This window comes from Argopecten irradians, chromosome 5 (genome assembly GCF_041381155.1).
Source record: "Argopecten irradians isolate NY chromosome 5, Ai_NY, whole genome shotgun sequence".
Classification (NCBI taxonomy): Eukaryota; Metazoa; Mollusca; class Bivalvia; order Pectinida; family Pectinidae; genus Argopecten; species Argopecten irradians.
The window spans coordinates 23,771,966-23,796,304 of NC_091138.1; the positions used below are offsets into that span (position 1 = coordinate 23,771,966).

Sequence of the window (24,339 nt, forward strand, 5' to 3'; positions counted from 1 at the left end):
AATTATAACATGAAAAGTTTGATAAAGAAATAAATCTTAAGTTCCCACAGGAAACCTCTGCCAGTGTTTCAAATTATACTATGGTACATGACCTCATGAATTTGTATCATTAACTCATTTCCCCCTGAAATTCCATAATGGACTGGTCAAGTCTTTGATTTAGAAGAGCCTAAATATGTTTTAAGAGATGAATGAGTTAACAAATATTCCTTATATTATGATGTCTAGATGATCTCAGTGTCCTTACTTTATGATGTAGGTGTGACTCGTATCCCAGTATACATACCTCTGAATACATTCAAGGTTATTGTTCTTACTGCTATCCTAACCATGGTCTCTGAGTGATTAAAAAACTTGATGGCTTCAGTATACAGCGCAAAATCGTTGGTGTGCTACAGAAGTAAAAATTAACGTTTAATCATTCTATTTAAGCAATAATATAACATTGATTGATACACCAATTATATCTTATCTATTATTTATAAAGAATATGGGAATGTTTAGGATTTATCAACACTACATTGTTATAGATTATACATGTACAGTGAAACTGCCATAGCTTGAACTGCAGGGGACCAGATCAATAGTTCAAGGAATACAGTAAAACCCCTATAACTCAAACAGAAGACCAGATCAATAGTTCAAGAATACAGTAAAACCCCTATAACTCGAACAGAAGAAGACCAGGTCAATAGTTCAAGGAATACAGGGTATTTGACTCATCCGAGGTTGGTCATGATCATTTATCGACTGTCAAATTGTCTGGTCTGAAACTATGACAAACAATGCATGTCAATGACTTTTTAATTACCGCGATTTTTATCATTTTGAAAATTTTTGAAAGTGGATTTTGATAGCATCATCAAATTTTAAAAAAAATGTATTACATAGAAAAGAGAGTTTGAAAAATTGTCAAAAGCCAAACGCCTGTTCAAGGAAGATATGGTTTAAAAATATGTATTTGATGAAATGGGAATACATTTCTATTCGAGGAATAAGGAGTATTCGAAGAATAGACGTTCAAGCTATCCGGGGTTTTGTTACATGAAATATGTAGGGACACGGTCGGGACCATGCTATCAGTTCAACAAGGAATGCAGGTTCAAATTAGAAGGGTTATACTGTATCTATAAAATATTATTATTCAGGACACAAACTTTACAATTAAGATGATAACAGATTTTCATCCATTTTGTATCAACTGTCTCACTTACCTCATTGTAAAAGAAATGAATTGTGTGACGATTCAATTTCAAAGATAAGGTTTTCAGGAATGATATGTAATAAGCCATAACCTGAAACAAACAGACAAATAATTTATACTGTTACATTTCATGACAGAACAATTTCAATAAATAAATATGAAGTTACAAATTGACAAACATATCTTTGTGCATTAATCTAAAATTTGTGCAATAAAAACAAGCATTCAGAGATTTATTGATAAATAAATAGAAAATAAACTTTTCACACATACCTCTTCGTCTGAGAAATCAAATCTATGGACAATGATAGCATTGATGTGATTATTTGATAAAAGGTAATCTGTAAAAAGAAGAAATTTGTTTCAAATGAAGAAAATAATTTTATACTAAATCAAATAATCCATGGTAACAAAGTGAAATAAAAGTAAATATTGAATTTAATTATTAAACTTTGGACTAACAAGCATAACCATGGCATTTATCACCTTAGAAAATAAACTTTTAATACATAATGTAACTTAGAATATCTATATATTGTAAATATATTATCTCTATACCATAGATATATGATCTAGGACTTGATAAATATAAGTCTCTATTACCTCGCAAATATATGTACTGTAAAAGACTCAGGACTTCATATTAGTAGTTAACAGTAAATCAAAAGGGCAATGTAAAAAGACACTTGTAAATGATATCTTCCTGGACATGTCAGATTCTTATCAATTCAGATGGAAATTTCGTTTCTTTGAGCTATCTGAGTATGAGCGATAAGCCACCCATTTATGAAAATACTAAGACAAATCCTTACACAAGGAAGTTTCGTTGCTTATGTTTTCAAACAGAATATTCAGTGTCTGTAGCAGCTGTACACATATAAATCTTCCTGATTTCTGCCGCAGATATCGCAGGAAGAACGATAGCATGTTCTTTTCCAAGAAAAAGCTGAAGAAAAACAAATATCAAAATGACCTCATTACATTTTGTACATTTGATGAATGTATACAAGATTCATTCCTGTAATATAATTTAATATTTGTAATCTAAGAGGATATTTCTTAGAAAAGATGAATTTTTAAAACATCCATATTTGCATTCAAGGTAGCCGACCGATTGTCCATTATATACAGTACTAGTTGACATAGGTATGGAATAATGCTACCTTTTCATCTAACAGTTTGCATTTTAGAAGTTATCTCTTAAACAAGAAAACTCAAAGATTTAAAACTTTTAGAATCACAAAGATCACCTGAATAACATACATATTCTTGGATGTAAACATATGCCAAAAGTTTGAGTTTTATTTTTACATAACTCAACATACTATTTTAGTTAGTTTAGCCTTACACTCACTTATCCTCTTCCTCAGTAACCCAGGTGTGATACACTATCATTAATATTGATCAGTAACAATAGTCAGTCAGGGATTTTCCTACCGTTTTAACTTTGGAGTCCCAGGGACTACTAGGTTTTAAGTTGGCAAGCCCCCTATAAAAACATAGGAGTCTTTTTGCTAAAATGTATTGTGGGTCTTATAAAAATATTTATATGCTGTATCAGATAATATATCTGGTACTGTGATAACTGCATAGGCTTTTGAAAAAAAAAAAAAAATTTTATTGCTTCTACTTCAACTAATTGACCTGTAATTTTCATTTTAAATTCCTTCCACATTGAATCCCAAGGACTCCCATCATTTTATTTTAGGAGTCCTTAGGGAGAAAACCTACGTCCGGGAAATCCCTGGTCTTCAGTAAATGATATATTTTTGGCACTGGGTTTCTGAGGATGTACTTTATAGATGTTATCGCTGACTTACTCAAACACACTGCTGTCATTTTGATCACCCCAGATAAGGATTTCTGAAATGGACCTCAGTGTCTCCACCAATAAACTTCTATTGTGTTCATGTACAATTTGGTTCTTCAACAGCAAATTGTAAAGGTATCTGGAATAACAAAAAAAAATGTGAATCTCTGATATCTAAAATCATCTATACATCTTGGTGATCTAGATATACGTATATTCTATATAGCCCAAAATAGCTTAATATACTGGATAAATAACTTGGTTATTAATGAATTAACCTAACTATATGCAGATTACCAAATTTTTCAGTTTTTTGGGAAAATAAAGTTGCAAAACAATTCTCAGTTTATAGTTTAGCAGTACTATCTCACGTCAAGTTGTTTACGGGTTGCTGCACTACAGGTATGTTTAAAAGCCCCGTGACATTGTTCCGAATAAAGGAACTATTAAAAGTAGCCAGAACGGTATAATAAAATAATATGTATTCAGATTTTACAATCATACAACGTCCGTAATAATCTTAGACCTGTCAAACAGTAATCAAGGGAGGAAACTAACAGATTTTAATAATTTATGCAGAGGTCATTGAATCCCGAAAATTTCTATGCTTAAATGTACAACTTTTATATTTGTATTTGTAGATTTATACCAAATTTGATTAATTTGTATTCTTCTTAATCATGTACATGTTGACCTTGGAAATTTAGTAGGGGTACACACTGGACCATTCCTTGATAATGTTTCATTATCTTGATCTGTGGCTACTGTGTGTCTGTATGACAGTGTTTAGGTTTATAGCCCTGTAGTCGAAGAGTATCAATTGCCTCTTAATTGATGTACAACCATTCGAAGGTTTCGTCACTCTGGGGGTCCTTTATAGTGTCCCTCACAAGTTATGTCAGAAGGTCACGTAAGGATACGTTTGCCCGACAGGTTTGAGTATATAAGGAGGAGTGAGAGAGAGTTCGGGGAGTTTGATTTTTGAGGTGCTAGGTGTTGCTACGTTTGTATTTACTTGGTTTGCTATGCTGAATACAGAAGTCAGGAAACTTTTTTATTGTGTTGGATTTATTCTCTCGACAACTCAAGACTAATTCTTCTATCCATCCTATCAAACCGAAAACAGGAAGTCAACACAAGATCCAGCATCGCGCAAGACAGTATCCAAAGTCACACTCTCGCGTGATTACAAAATCACACTCTCGCGTGATTATAAACAAGCAACGCTTGGAAAAAATTCAAAATAAAAACATTAGTGAAAGATAAACCTTCCAACTTATTCTTACCTTAAATTACATTTTGTCCTGAATCTTAACTTAAAAGTTTTTTTTACGTGAGCAGTTGCTTCGGAATTTTCCGCCTGGCAACGGAGAATGACGCCGAGATATAAGTTGTAGCCGCTGTCATGTATTTTTGCAGAAAGTGAAAGTAGAAGTATAAACTCAATGCCAGTAATTCAGCAAAGCTATGATTCTAATGATTAATAATTCTATAAGTACTATAAGTACAGTTTTTCAGCGCACCCAAAAGCTATAAGACTGATGGGTCAGGGGAGATTACTCTTTCGCCGTTGGAAATCCTTTATTTACCTGGCATATTTCTATTTAGTTACACATTTAAAACAAGAGATCCCAGAGGGATCTTGGCGCCCACCAAAGAATGATCTATGTCTGACAATGGAATGAGGGATCTTTTCCCTGCTTTTCAAACTTTTTCAAACACACTACATATAAAATTTGAGACAGATCGCTATAGTACTTTCTAAGAAATAGTGGTAACAAACTTCAACAATGAAATCCAAGATGGCGGCCGTTCAGCCATCTTGTTGACCAAGCAGTTACAAAATGCAATATGCAAAACTAGGGCCCTAGGAAAGCCTACATATAAAATTTGAGAGAGATCCCTTCAGCACATTTTGAGAAACTTTAACTATCAAAATCCAAGATGGCTGCCAGGCGGCCATTTTGTTGACCGATTGATCCCAAGACACAATATGCACAACTAGGGCCCTAGGGGAACCTACATATGGAATTTGAGAAAGATCCCTTCAGTACTTTCCGAGATATAGCGTTAACAAACCTTAATTGTCAAAATCCAAGATGGCCGCCTGTCGGTCATCTTGTTGAACGATCGGTCCCAAAATGCAAAATGCACAACTAGGGTCCTAGGGGAACCAACATATGAAATTTGAGAAAGATCCCTTCAGTACTTTTTGGGAAATAGCGGTAACAAACTTTAACTATTTAATTCCAAGATGGCCGCCTGGCGGCCATCTTGTTGACCGATCAGTCCCAAAATGCAATATGCACAACAAGGGCCCTAGGGTAGCAGAAAACAGTAGTTTTTGACAATCTGTGAAATTAAGGCGCATGCCTTAGAAATATAGATATAGTCATTTAACTGTAAAAAATACCTGTACAAAAGTATATATATAATTAATCAGTACAACTTTTGCAATTACAATTTGATATTTTGATACAGATTTGGCCATATTCTGTGCTTATTCATGCATGTGAATACCATGGTAACAACAAAAAAATACCTGAAAAATTGCAAAATATCATGATTTTTAGCCCAAAATTGCAGAAAATTGTACTCAATTTTTTTCTTAAGACCTACCTTAAATTGAGCACTTCTATCACAATGGCAAAATAAGCTAATTTATTTCATAGGTCGATTAGGTGGATTTTTCAATATTTTTGCCTAAACCCGCGCCATGGATTTTCCTTCAAGTAAAGCTAGCATTTCCGGTCAAGACGCACTTCCGGAGGAGCCCAGAATTGTAATCTCTAACCCATTTTTGTTATGTTTATTTTTGAAAAAAATGAAACTTATATCAAACCCTCCATATTGGATGTACCAATTTCAGAATATATTTGATTTTTAATTGTTTATGCATTGCTCAAAACAGGGGCTCCCCACTTAATAAAAATATAGACCGTGGCCAGGCTGTTCTTCTCTGGTTTGCTACCTAGGGGAGCCTACATATGAAATTTGAAAAAGATCCCTTTAGTACTTTCTGAAAAAATAGCGGTAACAAGAATTGTTAACGGACGGAAGGACGGACGGACGACGGACCACGGACGAAAGGCGATCTGAATAGCCCACCATCTGATGATGGTTAGCTAAAAACAACAAACGAAAGAATAGATTAACTGCTGCGCTCTCAGATAGGCTTTGCCTAAAATTATATTATCCTTTTATAATCGAGATAAGACATGTACTTGTTTACAACGCAGCACAGCTGTTGTTTTCAACTGGACCAGCTTCTACTGCATGCAGAATAAGAACAGGTTACCAGCATATAACAGGTAATTTTTACAAATTGATTTGTGGGATTGGCCTCTACATTTCAGTAAAATTTAAGAAATTGGTAAATTCACAATGGCAATGTCAGTAACTGAGAAAACGAGAAAATAAACCAATGGCATTGCAGTTAATTGGAAATCACTGGAACAAAAATAGTCATTAAAGATATATCAGAAACGGGGTCAGAGAAAGTGCAAAGCGTTATACATTTGTATGTCAACCACACCATCGAAAATGATCAGGCGACCACGACGCGCACGTTCACAAGGAGGTCTACTACTTACTTCAAATGTTCTAAGGAATGTGGATTTTTAGGCTTGGACAGTAGTCCAGGTAGCCATCCTTTCGATCTAGAAAACATCACGAACAGTTAGTCCACGTTAAACGAATATATCCTAATCAAAAGCCCATCGTTTCTGAAGTAGGTGTCATCTAGCCAAATGACAGCCATGAAAATAATATTCGTGTACAAGTTAAGTACAGCTACTGTGATTGGCTATGTCATTATAAATCAACCAATCAACAATCGCCTCTCATTTACAGGGGAGGTTACTCTAAATTTTAACCTAAATTTTAACTAGGTAGGGTTATGACCCTAACACACACATCGTCGTTTCGTGATAACATATTTACAATATACAGATAATATTTACGTTGATATATATATATAAGGCAGTTCAGAAGAAGTGCAAAATGTTTTTCACAGGCGTGAGTATGACTGTCATGTTATATGGGACGTGATATAAGACATTTATGGGGAAATAGACCTGCGTTGTAGGTAACACTGTTAATTTCAGTTGCATTTTAAAAAGTTTTCATGTAGGCCTACTGATGTAGTTGTCCAAATCACATGCAGAATTCTGTGAAATAAAAACGCATCAAGTTTTTTTTAAACAATTTTATAGTGTCATTTTTCTCAAATGGAGATAAATTTCATTGCCTAAATATTTTCTAAATATTTGTTAAAGTCACACAAAAAATCACCTCTATGTAGACCTACATAATTATGTACTTTTTATATGGGTCTAAGAATAGAATACAGGTAAAATTCAATCAATTTTACATTTGTACTGAATTTCCATGATGATACCCTGTAGTTAACGGAGAGGTCCGAACTAATGGTGAAGTGAGATAGAACTCAATACTTCATGTTCAACAACATAAAGAGTCTTAAATCTGACAATTAAATAGCAATCTTATTATAAGAGCGCAGCTCTCTACGCGGCCGTAGGCCGCGTAGAGCGAAGCTCTACTAACCATAACACGTGTGTGCGCATATAGATTTCAATACATTCCAGTACCCCTTGGACTTTGAAATCGTGCCCCGCGGGAAAAGTCTCGCGCCTCCATGCAGGCCGCCATGTTTTAATTCTCGTTATCAGCACGACGCGATTTGAAATTTTCTCTGTAGGCAAAACGTATCACCAGGACACACTTTGAAATTACTGTAAGTAGTTTTAGATAACTACACAAGGATAAGAACGACACAATAAATGTATTGTCAAAATGAGTACTGTCTGTGTGTTGTCAACCGTCAGCCGTGACGTCAGGAAGCTTGGTGCCAAAGATGACGGCACATAACCCCGCGCTTTTTTGATACATGGCATGTTGCCAAGTTTTCCGCATTGGAGAGAAACAAGATCGAAAGGAAATTGAACTAAATATTGAAGAATAGTATTTACTAAAAATCAATGATCGGACTACAAATAAAAACAATTTTAATCTCATTCTGATGTTATAATCCTAACTATATTTACATTTTTTTATAAGTAGCTGCGCTCTTCTGAGGCATTGCCTTAAATTCATATTAAGGACTCCCTTTCTTAGCCCCTCACCAGATGGTGGGTTTTTCAAATCGCCTTTCGTCTATGGTTTGTCGTTCTTCTGTCCATCCATTAACGTTATCACATACTATTTCTCGGAAAGTACGGAAGGGATCCTTTTCCAATTTCATATGTAGGTTGGTTTCCCAGAACATATTCCGAATTTGCATATCACAGAACGGGTAGGTATTGATTGTGAGGTCATGTGTTTGCGAGCGTAATGTCATACGTTTCAGAGAAAACATTGTGAATTGCGCTCACAAAATAATGACGTAACAATCGATACCTACCCGCAAGGGAGCTAACTCTGTAATATGCAAAGACGGAATACCCTATAGTTGTGCATATTGCATTTTGAGACTGATTGGTCAACAAGATAGCTGACAAGCCACCAATTTGGATTTTGATAGTTGAAGTTTGTTATCAATATTGTTCAGAAAGTACTGAAGGAATTTTTCTCAAATTGCATATGTAGGATCCTCTGAGTCCTCTAGTTTTTTTGTTTTTTTTTATATTGGGACCAATTAGTCAGCAAAATGACTGACAGGTTGCCATCTTGAGTTTTTTTTCAATGCAGAAAAAAGATACCTCTTTCCAATGTCAGACATAGATCATTCTTTGGTGGGAGCAAATAGTGCTGCAACGATACACTTCCACCATGATACAATATGTATTACCAGTATATAAATTATTGAATAAGTAATCAGTCAAAAAGTGAAAACATTTACTCTTTCACTGTCAATTTTACCCCATATGTGTGATTTGAAAGTTGCAGGAGGTTCTTATGATTCTATAGAGTCTGGGTATTAAAGCGTCGCCATATTTTTCTTAACCACTCAAAAATTCTTAATTTTGCCCAATCCAGAAATTGATGGGGGTGTACCAAAATATAAGAAAAACTACCATGAACTGAACTGAGTAGTTTATTCGGTGATATATCATCCCACGGTTTATTGTTCCAGCACAAAGAGCCAAGATCTCTCTTGGATCTAGATCTCTTGTTAATACAAATTTTTAAAACAACTTTACCCCCGGTATCTATTTTCATTTTACAGAATTCTGAATTTGGGTGATTAAATGATAACTCAAATGCTGGACTTTTTTTTTCAAATACAAGACTATTCTCCATATGTGAGAGTGTGCTCAACCTATACAACAGTGTACAATGCAATGTTCAAGTATGTAGATGACACTTGGTATCTGAGAGTTAGAATGCATATGACAGCCAAACACATGCATACTATTAATAGCCTCTAATTCGACCCATAGTATATAGAGAGGAAGATAGAAGGGGTTATTTCTTTGCATCATGTTTGCTATTAATAGGAGAAAATGCATGCCAAGGATAGGGTTTGAACTTGGGACCTGTTTGAGCTACCTTGTCTCTCAATAACCCAAGTCACAGACTCAGATTCCATCTTTTCTGATAACGTAGCTTTGACTCACTGACACCATACTTGAAACAAAAGTTTAATTACAGGAACCAAATAAAACAAGGAATGAAAAATGCACTGTCAGTGTCAGGTCAAGATTCTGACCAACATGTGGAATACTAGATCACAAGTTATTCTCATCCCAGAACTAGGTATAGCATTGCCTGGTTGCAAAGATTAATAAACACATTTGTGGTGAAAATCACTGGGTGACTTACTAATCTAGTCCCTTTCCATTTTGCAACTATAAATGAATTCATTCTTGAAACTTACAATCTGTAATATTAAAAGATTATTTTTTGATACTTATAGGAAGCATGGCAGCTGTGATACTCAAGTCTTTCTACCCATTTTTGAGTTTAAATGAATGAGATTTATTTAAAAAATAAATACTCCAATATGTTGAGATACCCGACTTAAACAATATACATACATATATATATATACTATTGCAGAGTCATCCAAATGAGTGTTACAGACCCTATGGGCCTATTGCTTCATGTAATAGATATACATATACTTTATACTAATCAAAACTTAAAAAATATGTTTTCTATGTTTTTTTAATAAAGACTATATGAACACATGTTGTTTATTTTTTCCAGGTGTCCAGGAGCTGCTGGAAGGTGTTAAGGCATCCATCAAATCTTCAGTCATTGAGACTAAATCAGTGTATACGTAGTTATCACATGGCTAGTCAAAATGAGCTCCGTAACGGCCAGGGAGACTGGATTGTGGACTTACGTAGTGACACTATCACTAAACCTCCCCCTGGTATGAGGCAAGCCATGGCCAATGCTGAGGTAGGGGACGATGTATTCAGAGAGGATCCTACAGTCAACGGTAAACAGCAGTCTTTGTTTATACATACAGACTATTGTAAATGATCAAGTATTTGAACCATCAGTATAATCATTATTGTTATACAGTAAAGCCTGCCTTAGTGACCACCTCTTTTATAAAGACCACCTGCTTAATTAAGACCACTTTCTTAGCGCCCAAATGGCCAATTCCAATATAATTCAGTCTGTTATTCAATTATATATCAATTTCTATTGTACCACGATATATAACTGTGTACCGTACCGAATCATTGTGAATTACTAATATTGTGATATACTGTCTAAATATTTTTATTTCATTTAAGAAAGAGTTGATCAAACTGAAAATATGTTCTTTTTATAAAGCATAAACATAATAGAGCATTACCACACTATTGTTTATGATATATGACCTTGATTAAACAGCTGGTAAAGTTGTTCACTTTCATGGCCTTGAATTTTTCAGCCAAAAATGTGTATTGCGACACATTGTATCGTGAGATAATTGTATCGTTGCAGGCCTATTATCTTTATAGACAGGTTTTACTCTCTCACCCCTAGGGGTTATGCCTTGGTTCTTCCTTTGCTAGCTATCTGGTGACAACTTTTCCCTTTAATTTGCTTCTAATAAAAAACTAAGAAGCAAAAGAAAGATTATAGTTATTCCATGTATGTATAAATATTATAAACTACAATAGAAGTTATATACAAAATGTGATACAATAAGAAACTAAATCAGAATTATGTATAAAGTGCTTTGTTTTCTAATACTGATGGGATCATAATTCATTTTACCCTTTTCTTTTTCTGTAGAATTGCAGAATAGATGTGCCAATCTCTTTGGTAAGGAGGCAGCCCTATTTGTGCCTTCTGGAACAATGGGAAATCTGATTTCAAGTAAGTAACATTGAAAGACAATTGTCACTGTCAGGTGTATTGAAGATTTTCTCCATGTTCGTAATGGCACAATAATCAATGTCTTCTGAGATCAAAAGTAAAATTCCATACATCTCATATCACAGAAGTTAATGGGTCTCCTTAATTAAAAGAAAATATTCATATCATTATATGAAGGCATTGTACACTTGAGTATCTTAGAGAAAGTCATCATCCTTTTTTTTGTCCACAGTAATGACACATTGCCAAGGAAGAGGTTTGGAAACTATCATTGGTGACACCAGTCATATATTTAAATATGAACAGGGAGGAATAGCACAGGTAACTAATTCACTAAGGACAACTACATGGAACTAGGTCACTACAGACTGTTATAGGTAACTAGGTAACTACAGACAGTTACAGGTAACTAGGTCACTACAGACTGTTACAGGTAACTAGGTCACTACAGACGTTACAGGTAACTAGGTCATTACACACAGTTACAGGTAAGTAGGTCACTACAGACTGTTACAGGTAAGTAGGTCACTACAGACTGTTACAGGTAACTAGGTCATTACACACAGTTACTGGTAACTAGGTCACTACAGACTGTTACAGGTAACTAGGTCACTACAGACTGTTACAGATAACTAGGTCACTACAGACTGTTACAGGTAACCACAGACTATGACAGGTCACTACAGACTGTTACACATAACAAGGTCACTACAGACTGTTACAGGTAACTACACACAGTTACAGGTAACTAGGTAACAACAGATACCGATAGTTATTGGTAACTAGGCCACTACATACAGTTACAGATAATAAGGTCATTGTATACAGCTACATTAAACTAGGTCACTTTAGACTGTTACAGGTCACTACACACAGCTACAGGTAACTAGGTAAACCAGACTATTACAGGTAACAAGGTCACTACAGACTGTAACAGGTAACTAGGTCTCTACATACAGTTACAGGTAACTAGGTAACAACAGATACAGGTAGTTACAGGTAACTAGGTCATTGTATACAGCTACATTTAATTAGGTCACTTCAGATTTTAACAGGTCACTACAGACAATTACAGGTAACTAGGTCAATACTGACTATTACAGGTAACTAGGTCAATACACACAGCTACATGTTACTAGGTGACTACACACAGTTACTGATAACTAGGTCACTAAATACAGCTACAGGTAAATAGGTCATTAAGTCAGTTACAGGTTACTAGAGACAGTTACAGATAACTATTCATTACACACAGGTAAGTAGGTCACTACAGACTGTTATAGGTAACTAGGTCACTACAGATTGTTATAGGTAACTAGGTCACTACAGACTGTTACAGGTAACAAGGTCACTACAGACTGTTACAGGTAACTAGGTCAATACACACTGTTACAGGTAACTAGGTCACTACAGACTGTTACAGGTAACTAGGTCACTACAGACTGTTACAGGTAACTAGGTCACTACAGACTGTTATAGTTAAATAAGTCACTACAGACTGTAATAGTTAAATTGTCATAACAGACTGTAATAGTTAAATACGTCACTACAGACTGTTATAGGTAACTAGGTCACTACAGACTGTTACAGGTAAGTAGGTCACTACATACTGTTATAGTGAAATAGGTCACTGCAGACTGTAATAGTTAACTCTGTCATAACAGACTGTAATAGTTAAATAGATCACTACCGACTGTCACAGGTGACCTATAACAGTCTGTAGTGACCTACTTACCTTTAACAGTCTGTAGTGACCTAGTTACCTATAACAGTCTGTAGTGATGTATTTAACTATTACAGTCTGTTATGACAATTTAACTATTACAGTCTGTAGTGACCTATTTAACTATAACAGTCTGTAGTGACCTAGTTATCTGTAACAGTCTGTAGTGACCTAGTCACTACATACTGTTATAGTTAAATAGGTCACTGCAGACTGTAATAGTTAACTCTGTCATAACAGACTGTAATAGTTAAATAGATCACTACAGACTGTCACAGGTAACTAGGTCACTACAGACTGTTACAGGTAACTAGGTCACTACTGACTGTTACAGGTAAGTAGGTCACTACAGACTGTTATAGGTAACTAGGTCACTACTGACTGTTACAGGTAAGTAGGTCACTACAGACTGTTATAGGTAACTAGGTCACTACAGACTGTTACAGGTAAGTAGGTCACTACATACTGTTATAGTGAAATAGGTCACTGCAGACTGTAATAGTTAACTCTGTCATAACAGACTGTAATAGTTAAATAGATCACTACCGACTGTCACAGGTGACCTATAACAGTCTGTAGTGACCTACTTACCTTTAACAGTCTGTAGTGACCTAGTTACCTATAACAGTCTGTAGTGATGTATTTAACTATTACAGTCTGTTATGACAATTTAACTATTACAGTCTGTAGTGACCTATTTAACTATAACAGTCTGTAGTGACCTAGTTATCTGTAACAGTCTGTAGTGACCTAGTCACTACATACTGTTATAGTTAAATAGGTCACTGCAGACTGTAATAGTTAACTCTGTCATAACAGACTGTAATAGTTAAATAGATCACTACAGACTGTCACAGGTAACTAGGTCACTACAGACTGTTACAGGTAACTAGGTCACTACTGACTGTTACAGGTAAGTAGGTCACTACAGACTGTTATAGGTAACTAGATCACTACAGACTGTTATAGTTAAATAGGTCACTACAGACTGTAATAGTTAAATAGGTCACTACAGACTGTTACAGGTAACTAGATCACTACAGACTTTTACAGGTAAGTAGGTCACTACAGACTGTTATAGGTAACTAGGTCACTACAGACTGTTATAGTTAAATAGGTCACTACAGACTGTAATGGTTAAATAGGTCACTACAGACTGTCACAGGTAACTAGGTCAATACAGACTATTACAGATAAGTAGGTCACTACAGACTGTTACAGGTCACTAGGTAACTACAGACTGTTACAGGTAACTAGGTCAATATGGACAGTTAAGAGTAACAGGTCACTACAGACTGTCACAGGTCACTAGGTCACTACCGACTGTTACAGGTAACTAGGTCACTATGGAAAGTTATGGGTAACTAGGTCACTACAGACTGTCACAGGTCACTAGGTCACTACTGATCGTTATAGGTTACTAGGTCACTACAGACTGTTACAGGTAACTAGGTCACTACAGACTGTTACAGGTAACTAGGTCATTACAGACTGTTACAGGTAAGTAGGTCACTATGGACAGTTACAGGTAACTAGGTCACTGCAGACTGTTATAGGTAACTAGGTCACTATGGACAGTTACAGGTAACTAGGTCACTACAGACTGTTGTAGGTAACTAGGTCACTACAGACTGTTATAGTTAAATAGGTCACTACAGACTGTAATGGTTAAATAGGTCACTACAGACTGTCACAGGTAACTAGGTCAATACAGACTATTACAGGTAAGTAGGTCACTACAGACTGTTACAGGTCACTAGGTAACTACAGACTGTTACAGGTAACTAGGTCAATATCGACAGTTAAGGGTAACAGGTCACTACAGACTGTCACAGGTCACTAGGTCACTACCGACTGTTACAGGTAACTAGGTCACTATGGAAAGTTACGGGTAACTAGGTCATTACAGACTGTCACAGGTCACTAGGTCACTACTGATCGTTATAGGTTACTAGGTCACTACAGACTGTTACAGGTAACTAGGTCACTACAGACTGTTACAGGTAACTAGGTCATTACAGACTGTTACAGGTAAGTAGGTCACTATGGACAGTTACAGGTAACTAGGTCACTGCAGACTGTTATAGGTAACTAGGTCACTATGGACAGTTACAGGTAACTAGGTCACTACAGACTGTTGTAGGTAACTAGGTCACTACAGACTGTTGTAGGTAACTAGGTCACTACAGACTGTTATAGGTAACTAGGTCACTACAGACTGTTACAGGTAACTAGGTCACTATGGAAAGTTACAGGTTACTAGGTCACTACAGACTGTCACAGGTCACTACAGACCGTTATAGGTTACTAGGTCATTACAGACTGTTACAGGTAAGTAGGTCACTATGGACAGTTACAGGTTACTAAGTCACTTCAGACTGTTACAGGTCACTAGGTCACTACAGACTGTTACAGGTAACTAGGTCACCGGAAAATGACATGTATCTAGATGGCTAATTAGAACTTTGTCACTACAAACAACTACAGGTAAGTAAATCAATTTACACAACTTTAAGTAACTAGGTCATTAAGTACAGGTATTTAGGTTACTATAAAAAAACTATTGAATACATTACTAGGTCACTTCAGATAGTTACAGGTAACTAGGTCACTATAGACATTTACAGGTAACTTAATTTGCTGTTATTGAAATGTATGATTTTGGCACAACATTACCTGTTATATCCTTTCTATGAAAATTGAACATTGTGTAAGCATATTGTTGTAATCATATGTAGGTAAATAATACATATAAGTGGAAATGAATTCATAATTTCATAAAATTGTTATGCAAGCAAGTGGTCAATCAATTTGCAAAAGAATGCAAAGAAAGAAAACCAGAAAGTTTTTATATTTTCAGTCTGCATTAATTCAGGTAAATTAAATTGAAGACTCAAAAAGGGTGCAGTTATTGGGTTGAAAACAGTACATTGTATGGTAAAATAGGAAATATGAAATGAACTTTTTCCTTTTTAAAGTTTGCTGGCGTGATGTCAGCTCTAGTACACAACAAACCTGACGGCACCTTTGATCTGGAGGAATTCAGAAGTAAGATACGACCTCTAGATGATCCTCATCAGCCACATACCAGACTTGTATGTCTGGAGAATACACACAACTGTTGTGGAGGCAAAGTTCTACCGATCAGCTTCATGAAGGAGGTAGAGACTTATGTCACAATGTAATAAAAGGCTACTATAATACATCACTCTTGCTACTATAATATATCACTCTTTATTTACATTTTCATTGCAAATGAAAACAAAAGCACAATTTGACAATGGCTAATTGGATATCATAAATTAATCAAAGAAAAGTATGAATTGTTTTTTTATCACTACTTTTATTTTATGAATCAATTTATATATATGCCTGAAGATTTTGGCATAAATGTTCATATCTTGAAAGTAAACTTTTGGAAAATATTTGACAATAAACCTACATAGGTTCTTAATGATTGAAAATATTACTAAAAGTTATAAATATGGCATTGCTAATTACAATGTATTGGAGAAAACTTTATTCAGAACTTGTAGCACTCCATAAAAATATCCTCAGAATCAGATATGATTGTTTTATTGCAGGTGTACTCAATAGCCAAGGAGAATAATTTGCTAGTTCACGTAGATGGGGCGAGGATTCTTAATGCAGCATCAGTTTTAAATGTACCTGTGTCGGACATCTTGAAATATGCTGATTCTGTCAATATGTGTTTCTCCAAGGTAATTTGTGCACATGAGAACTTTTAATTTTGCATTGTTCTTAAAATTATGGTAGCATTTCAGAGTTCAAATTTATATTAAATTCTGTTGTTATTCACATCTTAATTCACATATTTTGGAAAAAAATGTTAAAAGTTGTAGAACATGAAATTTAAAAATAATGGATAAACGTGGACATTGGAGCTATGATATATCCTGAGCACCTGTCGATTTACATACTACTCATAGCAATTGTTTCACTTTAATAATACATGTCATAGTTATGAGTCAGCATGCTGCCATATTAGAAATGACTTTGATTAATAATTTCTTTATTTTAAGTGTCTTTATTTATTAGCATTTAAAACCTTAAACACATTACTTTTGTTAGGGTTTGGCTGCTCCTGTAGGCTCCATCATAGCGGGGACAAGGCCCTTCATAGAAACGTACGTGAGTTTAGCTCACCTGGTCCGGAGGGCCATGGCGCATTTATCAACATTTCCTTTAAATCGCTGCTTGTCATAAACAAATCAATTGATTGTTACTAATTTTGACCTGTAGCATCTGAGCGAAGGAGAACCAATTATGTAGAAACTATGTCCTTTGACCTCATATTATTCCATTAAAAAACCACAGCATGACCTTATGATATTAAAATATTACATGATTAGTAATGTCTAATAATACAAGGTTTATTTTGGTACAAGACTAAGGAAAGTCAACATGATTGGTCTCACCATTCGGTGTAGAAATTGACAAGATTGAATGACGTTATAATCACTGGAATGTTAAAGTTAAGGGTCTATTTAGAAAAAGTTCTGTCAGATGTGGAACAAATTCTCGTGAATCAAATTGACAGATACCGGTAGTTTATCTGGCAGTATTTATTAGTCAGTTGTACAGCAATTGCAGGATAAAACTCTATACAATACTTTTTTACTATCACCATATCAAATCACAAGATGACTTACTCTCTGGATTGTGCGTTGTAGTGCCCTAAGGTTACGGAAGGCCCTTGGGGGCGGTCTTCGCCAGTCTGGAATCCTGGCTGCTGCAGCACTGTATTCATTGGATCATATCGCCCCACGCCTGGGAGAGGACCATGTTAATGCAGAAACATTAGTTAAAGGTACAATATGATTAATTACAGAAGCTAACTATTTATTTATTTCACAGTTCTTGCTATATCAGAAACATGAAATGCATACAAAATAAATTATGAATACATGATTTGATTTCCTCTCAATTATAGTAAATTGTGATCAAGTTTTAAAAACTTGTTTTTATCCCAAGCTACATATCTTTTTCAAGATACATGTGCACACTTAAGCTACACCTCTCTCTATACACAATACATTTCATCATATAACATCATTGTTGTAGCATTAAATAAACTAAACACTTAGTATTGCTTTAATGTTGTATAGGGATGATGTCTGTGGATCAAAACGTGGTCTCTGTTAACACAGAAGATGTACACACCAACATCTTAATGATACCCATCGTGTCTCAGAGTGTTACCTCAGAGATGGTCATCAACAGACTAGAACAGGTAACAGTTAGAATCTGACATTTTAATGATACCCATCGTGTCTCAGAGTGTTACCTCAGAGATGGTCATCAACAGACTAGAACAGGTAACAGTTAGAATCTGACATTTTAATGATACCCATCGTGTCTCAGAGTGTTACCTCAGAGATGGTCATCAACAGACTAGAACAGGTAACAGTTAGAATCTGACATTTTAATGATACCCATCGTGTCTCAGAGTGTTACCTCAGAGATGGTCATCAACAGACTATCACAGGTAACAGTTAGAATCTGAAACATATGATATCAGCCGGAATATGTCCAGTCAACCCTAGCTGTCTATAATGACTATTTTATGGTGTAAGTTACACTAGCGATGCAGTTATCTAGCTGTATAAGGCTCCACAGTTACAACTTGTGTTATATAAGGCTATCACTATAATATCAACTGTCTTTTGTATAATATGATCTCCATAGTAATAACTTTTTGTAGTATATGCTATCACAACTTCGCTAACCAAGGGTATTTAGTCTGATTCTCTTCCTACAACCCTTGGCACTTGTTCACTTCAAACCTGATGTACATGTTTTTGCTTTCAAATTTTTTTTTGGATGCAGCTAGGTTCAGGCGACCAATGAAAATGTCGCTTTAATATGTCAACAAAACTGAACTGAAGCGATAGTATAGTGACCTACATTTGTATATTGAGATATCAGGCATACCATGCCTGTCGACATCAGGCATGTGAAGCCTTGTGAAGTCATATTACTGACTATTTAATCAATTACTAAATGTTTAAGACCTGCCAAATTAACGTCTTGAATATGTTGCTCTCCAAACAGATAGGAAAGTAAATACGTGCATGGTTTCTGTTTCATAAAGTTAAACAATTCAAAGATATACTACGATCTTGTGATAAAATTGGACACCTGCATGAAACACAAAAACATGTGTCTAAACTTATCGATAAACAAATGACTCGCAAACATGTTAATCTTTGGTACCGTATTTTGAATCTTTCGGAAACAACATGGGTGTTTCATAGGGGCCTACAACAAGCTTTTTAATTGATTGTTTAATACGTAAATGGAAGGGGTGCAACTCCAGTGATCCAGCAGGTGGCACAGTGCAGGAACACCTGTTCTGAAGTCAAATATGCCAAGGTTTGTAGGAAGAGAATCGGTCTAAATATAAATACCCTTGGCTAGCGAAGTTGATGCTGTCACTGTGGTATCAATGGTATGTTGTATAAGGTATCACTATGGTAACAACTGTCTTTTTTGTATAAAATGATCTCCATGGTAACAGCTGCCTATTGTATAAGGTGATCTCCATGGTAACAGCTGCCTATTGTATAAGGTGATCTCCATGGTAACAGCTGCCTATTGTATAAGGTGATCTCCATGGTAACAGCTGCCTTTTGTATAAGGTGATCTCCATGGTAACAGCTGCCTATTGTATAAGGTGATCTCTATGGTAACAGCAGCCTTTTTATAAGGTGATCTCCATGGTAACAGCTGCCTTTTGTATAAGGTGATCTCCATGGTAACAGCAGCCTTTTTATAAGGTGATTTCCATGGTAACAGCTGCCTATTGTTAAAAGCCTCAACCGGCAATACGTTACCTGTAGTTTATGTAGAAAACATGTCATTTGAACAAATTTGTACCTTTATATGTCACTGTAAAAGATTAAGACTTACATATAAATCTGGTGATTTTGTGTACAAATTAATTGATTTATAGTTTGGAATTACCAAAACATCTGTACCATCCCTGGACTTACTAGTAAAGTACAAATATACATGTATGCACAATACACTCAGATAGGCATGCATGATAAATCATTTGATCCTTACCGTTTTTTACTCAGGTCACAGACTCTGAAGTAGAGGAATTAGATGGTCGAATTATCCTCAAAGGGATGGCTTGGGGACCAAAACTGGTGCGGTTTGTAGTCCATAATGATATCTCCACAGCTGATATAGAGAAGGGTGTTCAGAAATTCCAGTTTGTCCTTAAAGAATTGTCATCTTTATAATGTCACTGTGATATTGTGCATGTTTTACAATGCAAGTGCTTTAAATTATCAGTTATACAATTATGTATACACTTCATAGCATATACTGTACCTGGAGTGTCTCTTATGCATCCTTGGCTCAGGTTTAAAAGTTTTAAGTTATAAAAATTTGATTTAATGGAACTATTAAATACTTGTAATACTACATGTATATCTTAAGATAACAATTTATAAATACATGTACATATCATGTATATATATGTGTTGTACGATTAGGAGTCCAGTGAAGAAGATTTTGCTCCTGTACTGGAAAATATGTATACCTGGGTATGCAGTACAGTTCATGTTTATGATTCCGCTCAGTACAGAAGATCTTAGCTTTCCCAGAATTTGTCGTATCTATTTTTAGAACCGATTACTAATGCATGTTTTATACTTATAAATACAGTATCACACCTCACCTTATTTTTTACGATGGATGGGATGTCGGAATCACTGTCGCTATCATTCCAATCACTCCTAGCTTTTTAATTATGTCTGTTATACTGTTATACACGACTTTTACCCTTGGTTAAATAGTTTAAAGGGCCACGATGTTTCTGAACCAAAAATAAGTTCCATAATAACAATAATAACATTAGAACATCTATATCGATGACGTAAGATGAGGTTAAAACACCAAACAATGCAAGGTTCCTGTGTTAATCTGTGTTAATGGAGAAGGTTCAGTTAGCTGTGTGGCGTAATGATAGCCAACTACTACATGGTATTTAGGAGGCAGCCAGGAACATCGACTGCGGTGTTATGGAAATTCACACTTATTTTTAGTAATTCATCTGTTTATAATTGTTTTGTAAGTGGTGATAAGTTGGGTATTAGCAGTAAGCTTATAACTTTTGGGACTCTATACAAAAAATATCAAACTCTTTTTTTACAGTTAAAATTTAAAAATTTGATGTATCAGAAACTCTAAATATTGTCTCTCATTTACAAATGTTAACCTATATACCAGTTGTGATAACAGCATGTTAAACAATGAAATCAAAGTCTGATTCTAGTCAATCATGGTAGGAAAGCCAAAGACTACATTTAGTACATTGTTTTAGCATTATTATTCCAGTATTCTTAATACCTGTCCAGCATTATTATTAATTTATTATATATCCAGGTAAAATTTGTGTAAGGTGTTTTAGTGATAACAAGTATGTGGTTTATACTCAGATGAATCTCATTTTTCTTTTAAAGATGGGTTCCTGAGTATATGCACTCAATATTATTGTTCCCCACAATTTTGTATAAATCTTTGCTTTAACATTTCCGGAAGCTAGAGAGATGGGGCCCAATAGGGGTAAATCCTTAAATCGCTACTAGTCAAAGTTCTGCTTGGATTGTAACCAAATTTGGGAGTAGGGGAACAGAGTTTATGTAAATCTTGGCTCTGAATCCCTGGGGTAAGAGGGACAGGGCTCAATATGGGTAAACTGGTAAATCATCTGCATGGATATTTAAGAATAAATTTGGCCAGAAACATCCATGGGGGAAGGGGAACATAAACCCGAGATAGAAAGGGTCCGACCCTTACAGGAAAATTAGAGGTAACTAATGAGCCTAGCTGTATTCAGACCATTACTAAGCATAACAAACTAGATGAGTGTAACAGGGTTATATTTTGTAATTGTTTAAATAAGTCATAAAATGTTATGTTATATTTTAAGGTGTGTGTATCTTTAAAGTAGTAGAGATTTGTATGATGGTTCATGATGCTTAAACCCAATCGACCCCTGTAACATGAGCAATACATAACCCGTAAACCTCTTGTTGTTTGGTATAAGAAAGAAATCTGTTTTGAGCTGTAATTTTTCAGATGCATTGATGAAATTGAATGTACATGTATGACATTAAGTAGTCTATAATCATTGAATATATAGGGTTTATTTTTTATTTTTCACAGATTGGATGTAACAATTTTACTATTACTGGATAACATGAAATAATCGTTTCACAGCAACAACGAAAACAAATTTCCACAGAACAAACATTTCATCTTATACAGTACGTTTAAAGTAGAATGTCAAGCTGAAGTCTCAAATCTCAGGTAGTATTTCATTGAGCTCAGGATACAGAGTCCTGTAAACCAACTTCCTTTCGCATTGCGATTTATTTCTACGAATTTCTGTAAAAAATAAATTTGTGAAAATTGATTTCCACGAATCTATATCAACCTGACTCAATATTCATGAAAGTTGATGTCCATGAACTTGTTTTGAAATGGAAATTGCCAAAGTAATTAGCTATGGAAGAATGTTTATTTACAGTATTAAACAAATTACAAACCTTATAGAAAAGCATATCTACCATGAACATCTACCTCAAAAGTTAATGTTTCAGGTATTTTTGAACAATGTTGTGTAAACTTGTTGTAAAAAGCTTTAAAGACAATCAATTTATGACAGAATGTAGCAATATCATTTTAATATAGTAATGTTGGGAATCAGACAAAAGATACACAATCGATTAATCGGCACACAGACCAATTTTTAAAATAATTGATAGTTTGATTGGTTAAACGAGAAAATGCTTCAATAGTGAAGGTAGGTTTAAAAGAAAACGATTGTGTACACTTTTCTGCATTTTGTGCCAAAAATCATAAAATGTTAATTTTCAGGTACCTTTTTCCACATGCAGCATATATTAATTATTTACATATACTTTTGTACAGGTATTTTTGCAGTTAAATAACTATATTTAGATTTCTGAGGCATGTGTCTTGTGAAGTTGTCCAAATACTGTATTGAGCCACCTATGTCAAACCTGCTATGAAAGATATCTCTATGTGAAGGACAGACTCAACCTCATTTGGTGAAATTACTATACCTGTATAATGGACCTCTGTTTAAAGGTTATTTAAAGAATACATCATGTCCTTTATTGACAGGTTTTACTGTAGTTTAAAAGCTATGGTGTGGTACAAAGCTTTAAAGTAGATGTTAATTGCTCAAAGACGTTTACCTAATATTTATTTTACCAGTTAATATTGCTATTTCAGTAAACATTTTCCTTGTACAGTATCAAATATGTATGAAAATATTTCAATGGGAATTTTTTCTTTATTTTATGATATCCGTGACATATACATATACCAATAGAATGTACAGAGTTGTGATGACATATGTAGATTGAATGTACAGAGTTGTGATTACATATGTAGATTGAATGTACAGAGTTGTGATGACATATGTAGATTGAATGTACAGAGTTGTGATTACATTTGTAGACTGAATGTACAGAGTTGTGATGACAATGTACAGAGTTGTGATGACATATGTAGATTGAATGTACAAAGTTATGATTACATTTGTAGATTGAATGTACAAAGTTATGATTACATTAGTAGATTGAATGTACAGAGTTGTGATGACAATGTACAGAGTTGTGATTACATTTGTAGATTGAATGTACAGAGTTGTGATTACATATGTAGATTGAATGTACAGAGTTATGATTACATTAGTAGATTGAATGTACAGAGTTGTGATTACATTTGTAGACTGAATGTACAGAGTTTTGATTACATATGTTGATTGAATGTACAGAATTGTGATTACATATGTAGATTGAATGTAAAGTTGTGACTACAATCATCTTAATACAATGGCCAGTGTACAATAATATGTGTAAACAGAACTTTAGTCACAGATGATCAATGAAATTACCCATGTGAACTATCAGGTTGATCCTTAACGGGTGCATTAATTTTATAACGTTTTTATGGTATTGATTTTTATATGGGTTTGGCAGATGAAATTATTATCTGCTGGTTTGTGATAAGATCCAATAAAATCTGAATCATTTGAATGGATTTGTCTTTTTCAGTGTTGAATACCGTCAGATACAACACTTATTATGGTAATCATAAAAGTTGTACTGAGCATGAATACAGGAAACCATGTGTGATCTTGAATTGGGTACCTTTATCTTCAAAAATGGATTCTTCTTTTCCTTTCTCTTGTAATGATTGACGAGATATGAAAACAAGTGTGGTATACATAGAGCTAACCAATTTAAATGG

The 24,339-nt window shown here is 34.8% G+C and overlaps 2 protein-coding genes across 2 annotated transcripts in view; one reads left to right on the forward strand and one right to left on the reverse strand.

Moving 5' to 3' along the window:
* Window positions 1-6,791, reverse strand: part of LOC138323282 (protein CLEC16A-like) — a 58,035-nt gene extending 51,244 nt beyond the window's left edge. The window contains 6 exon segments of the mRNA XM_069267758.1: window positions 287-392; window positions 1,215-1,295; window positions 1,478-1,545; window positions 2,017-2,150; window positions 3,025-3,153; window positions 6,608-6,791. Of these exon segments, the coding sequence (XP_069123859.1) occupies window positions 287-392; window positions 1,215-1,295; window positions 1,478-1,545; window positions 2,017-2,150; window positions 3,025-3,153; window positions 6,608-6,684 (595 nt within the window). The 5' untranslated portion in view covers window positions 6,685-6,791.
* A 115-nt stretch (window positions 6,792-6,906) lies between these two features.
* LOC138323285 (uncharacterized) lies at window positions 6,907-24,121 on the forward strand. Its single transcript, XM_069267760.1, has 10 exons — window positions 6,907-7,031; window positions 10,185-10,422; window positions 11,214-11,297; window positions 11,530-11,618; window positions 15,999-16,181; window positions 16,605-16,742; window positions 17,113-17,168; window positions 17,715-17,851; window positions 18,150-18,274; window positions 20,124-24,121. Exons 1-10 carry the CDS (start codon window positions 7,017-7,019, stop codon window positions 20,289-20,291), a joined length of 1,233 nt encoding a protein of 410 aa, XP_069123861.1. The 5' UTR covers window positions 6,907-7,016; the 3' UTR covers window positions 20,292-24,121.
* The last annotated feature ends 218 nt before the right edge of the window (window positions 24,122-24,339 follow it).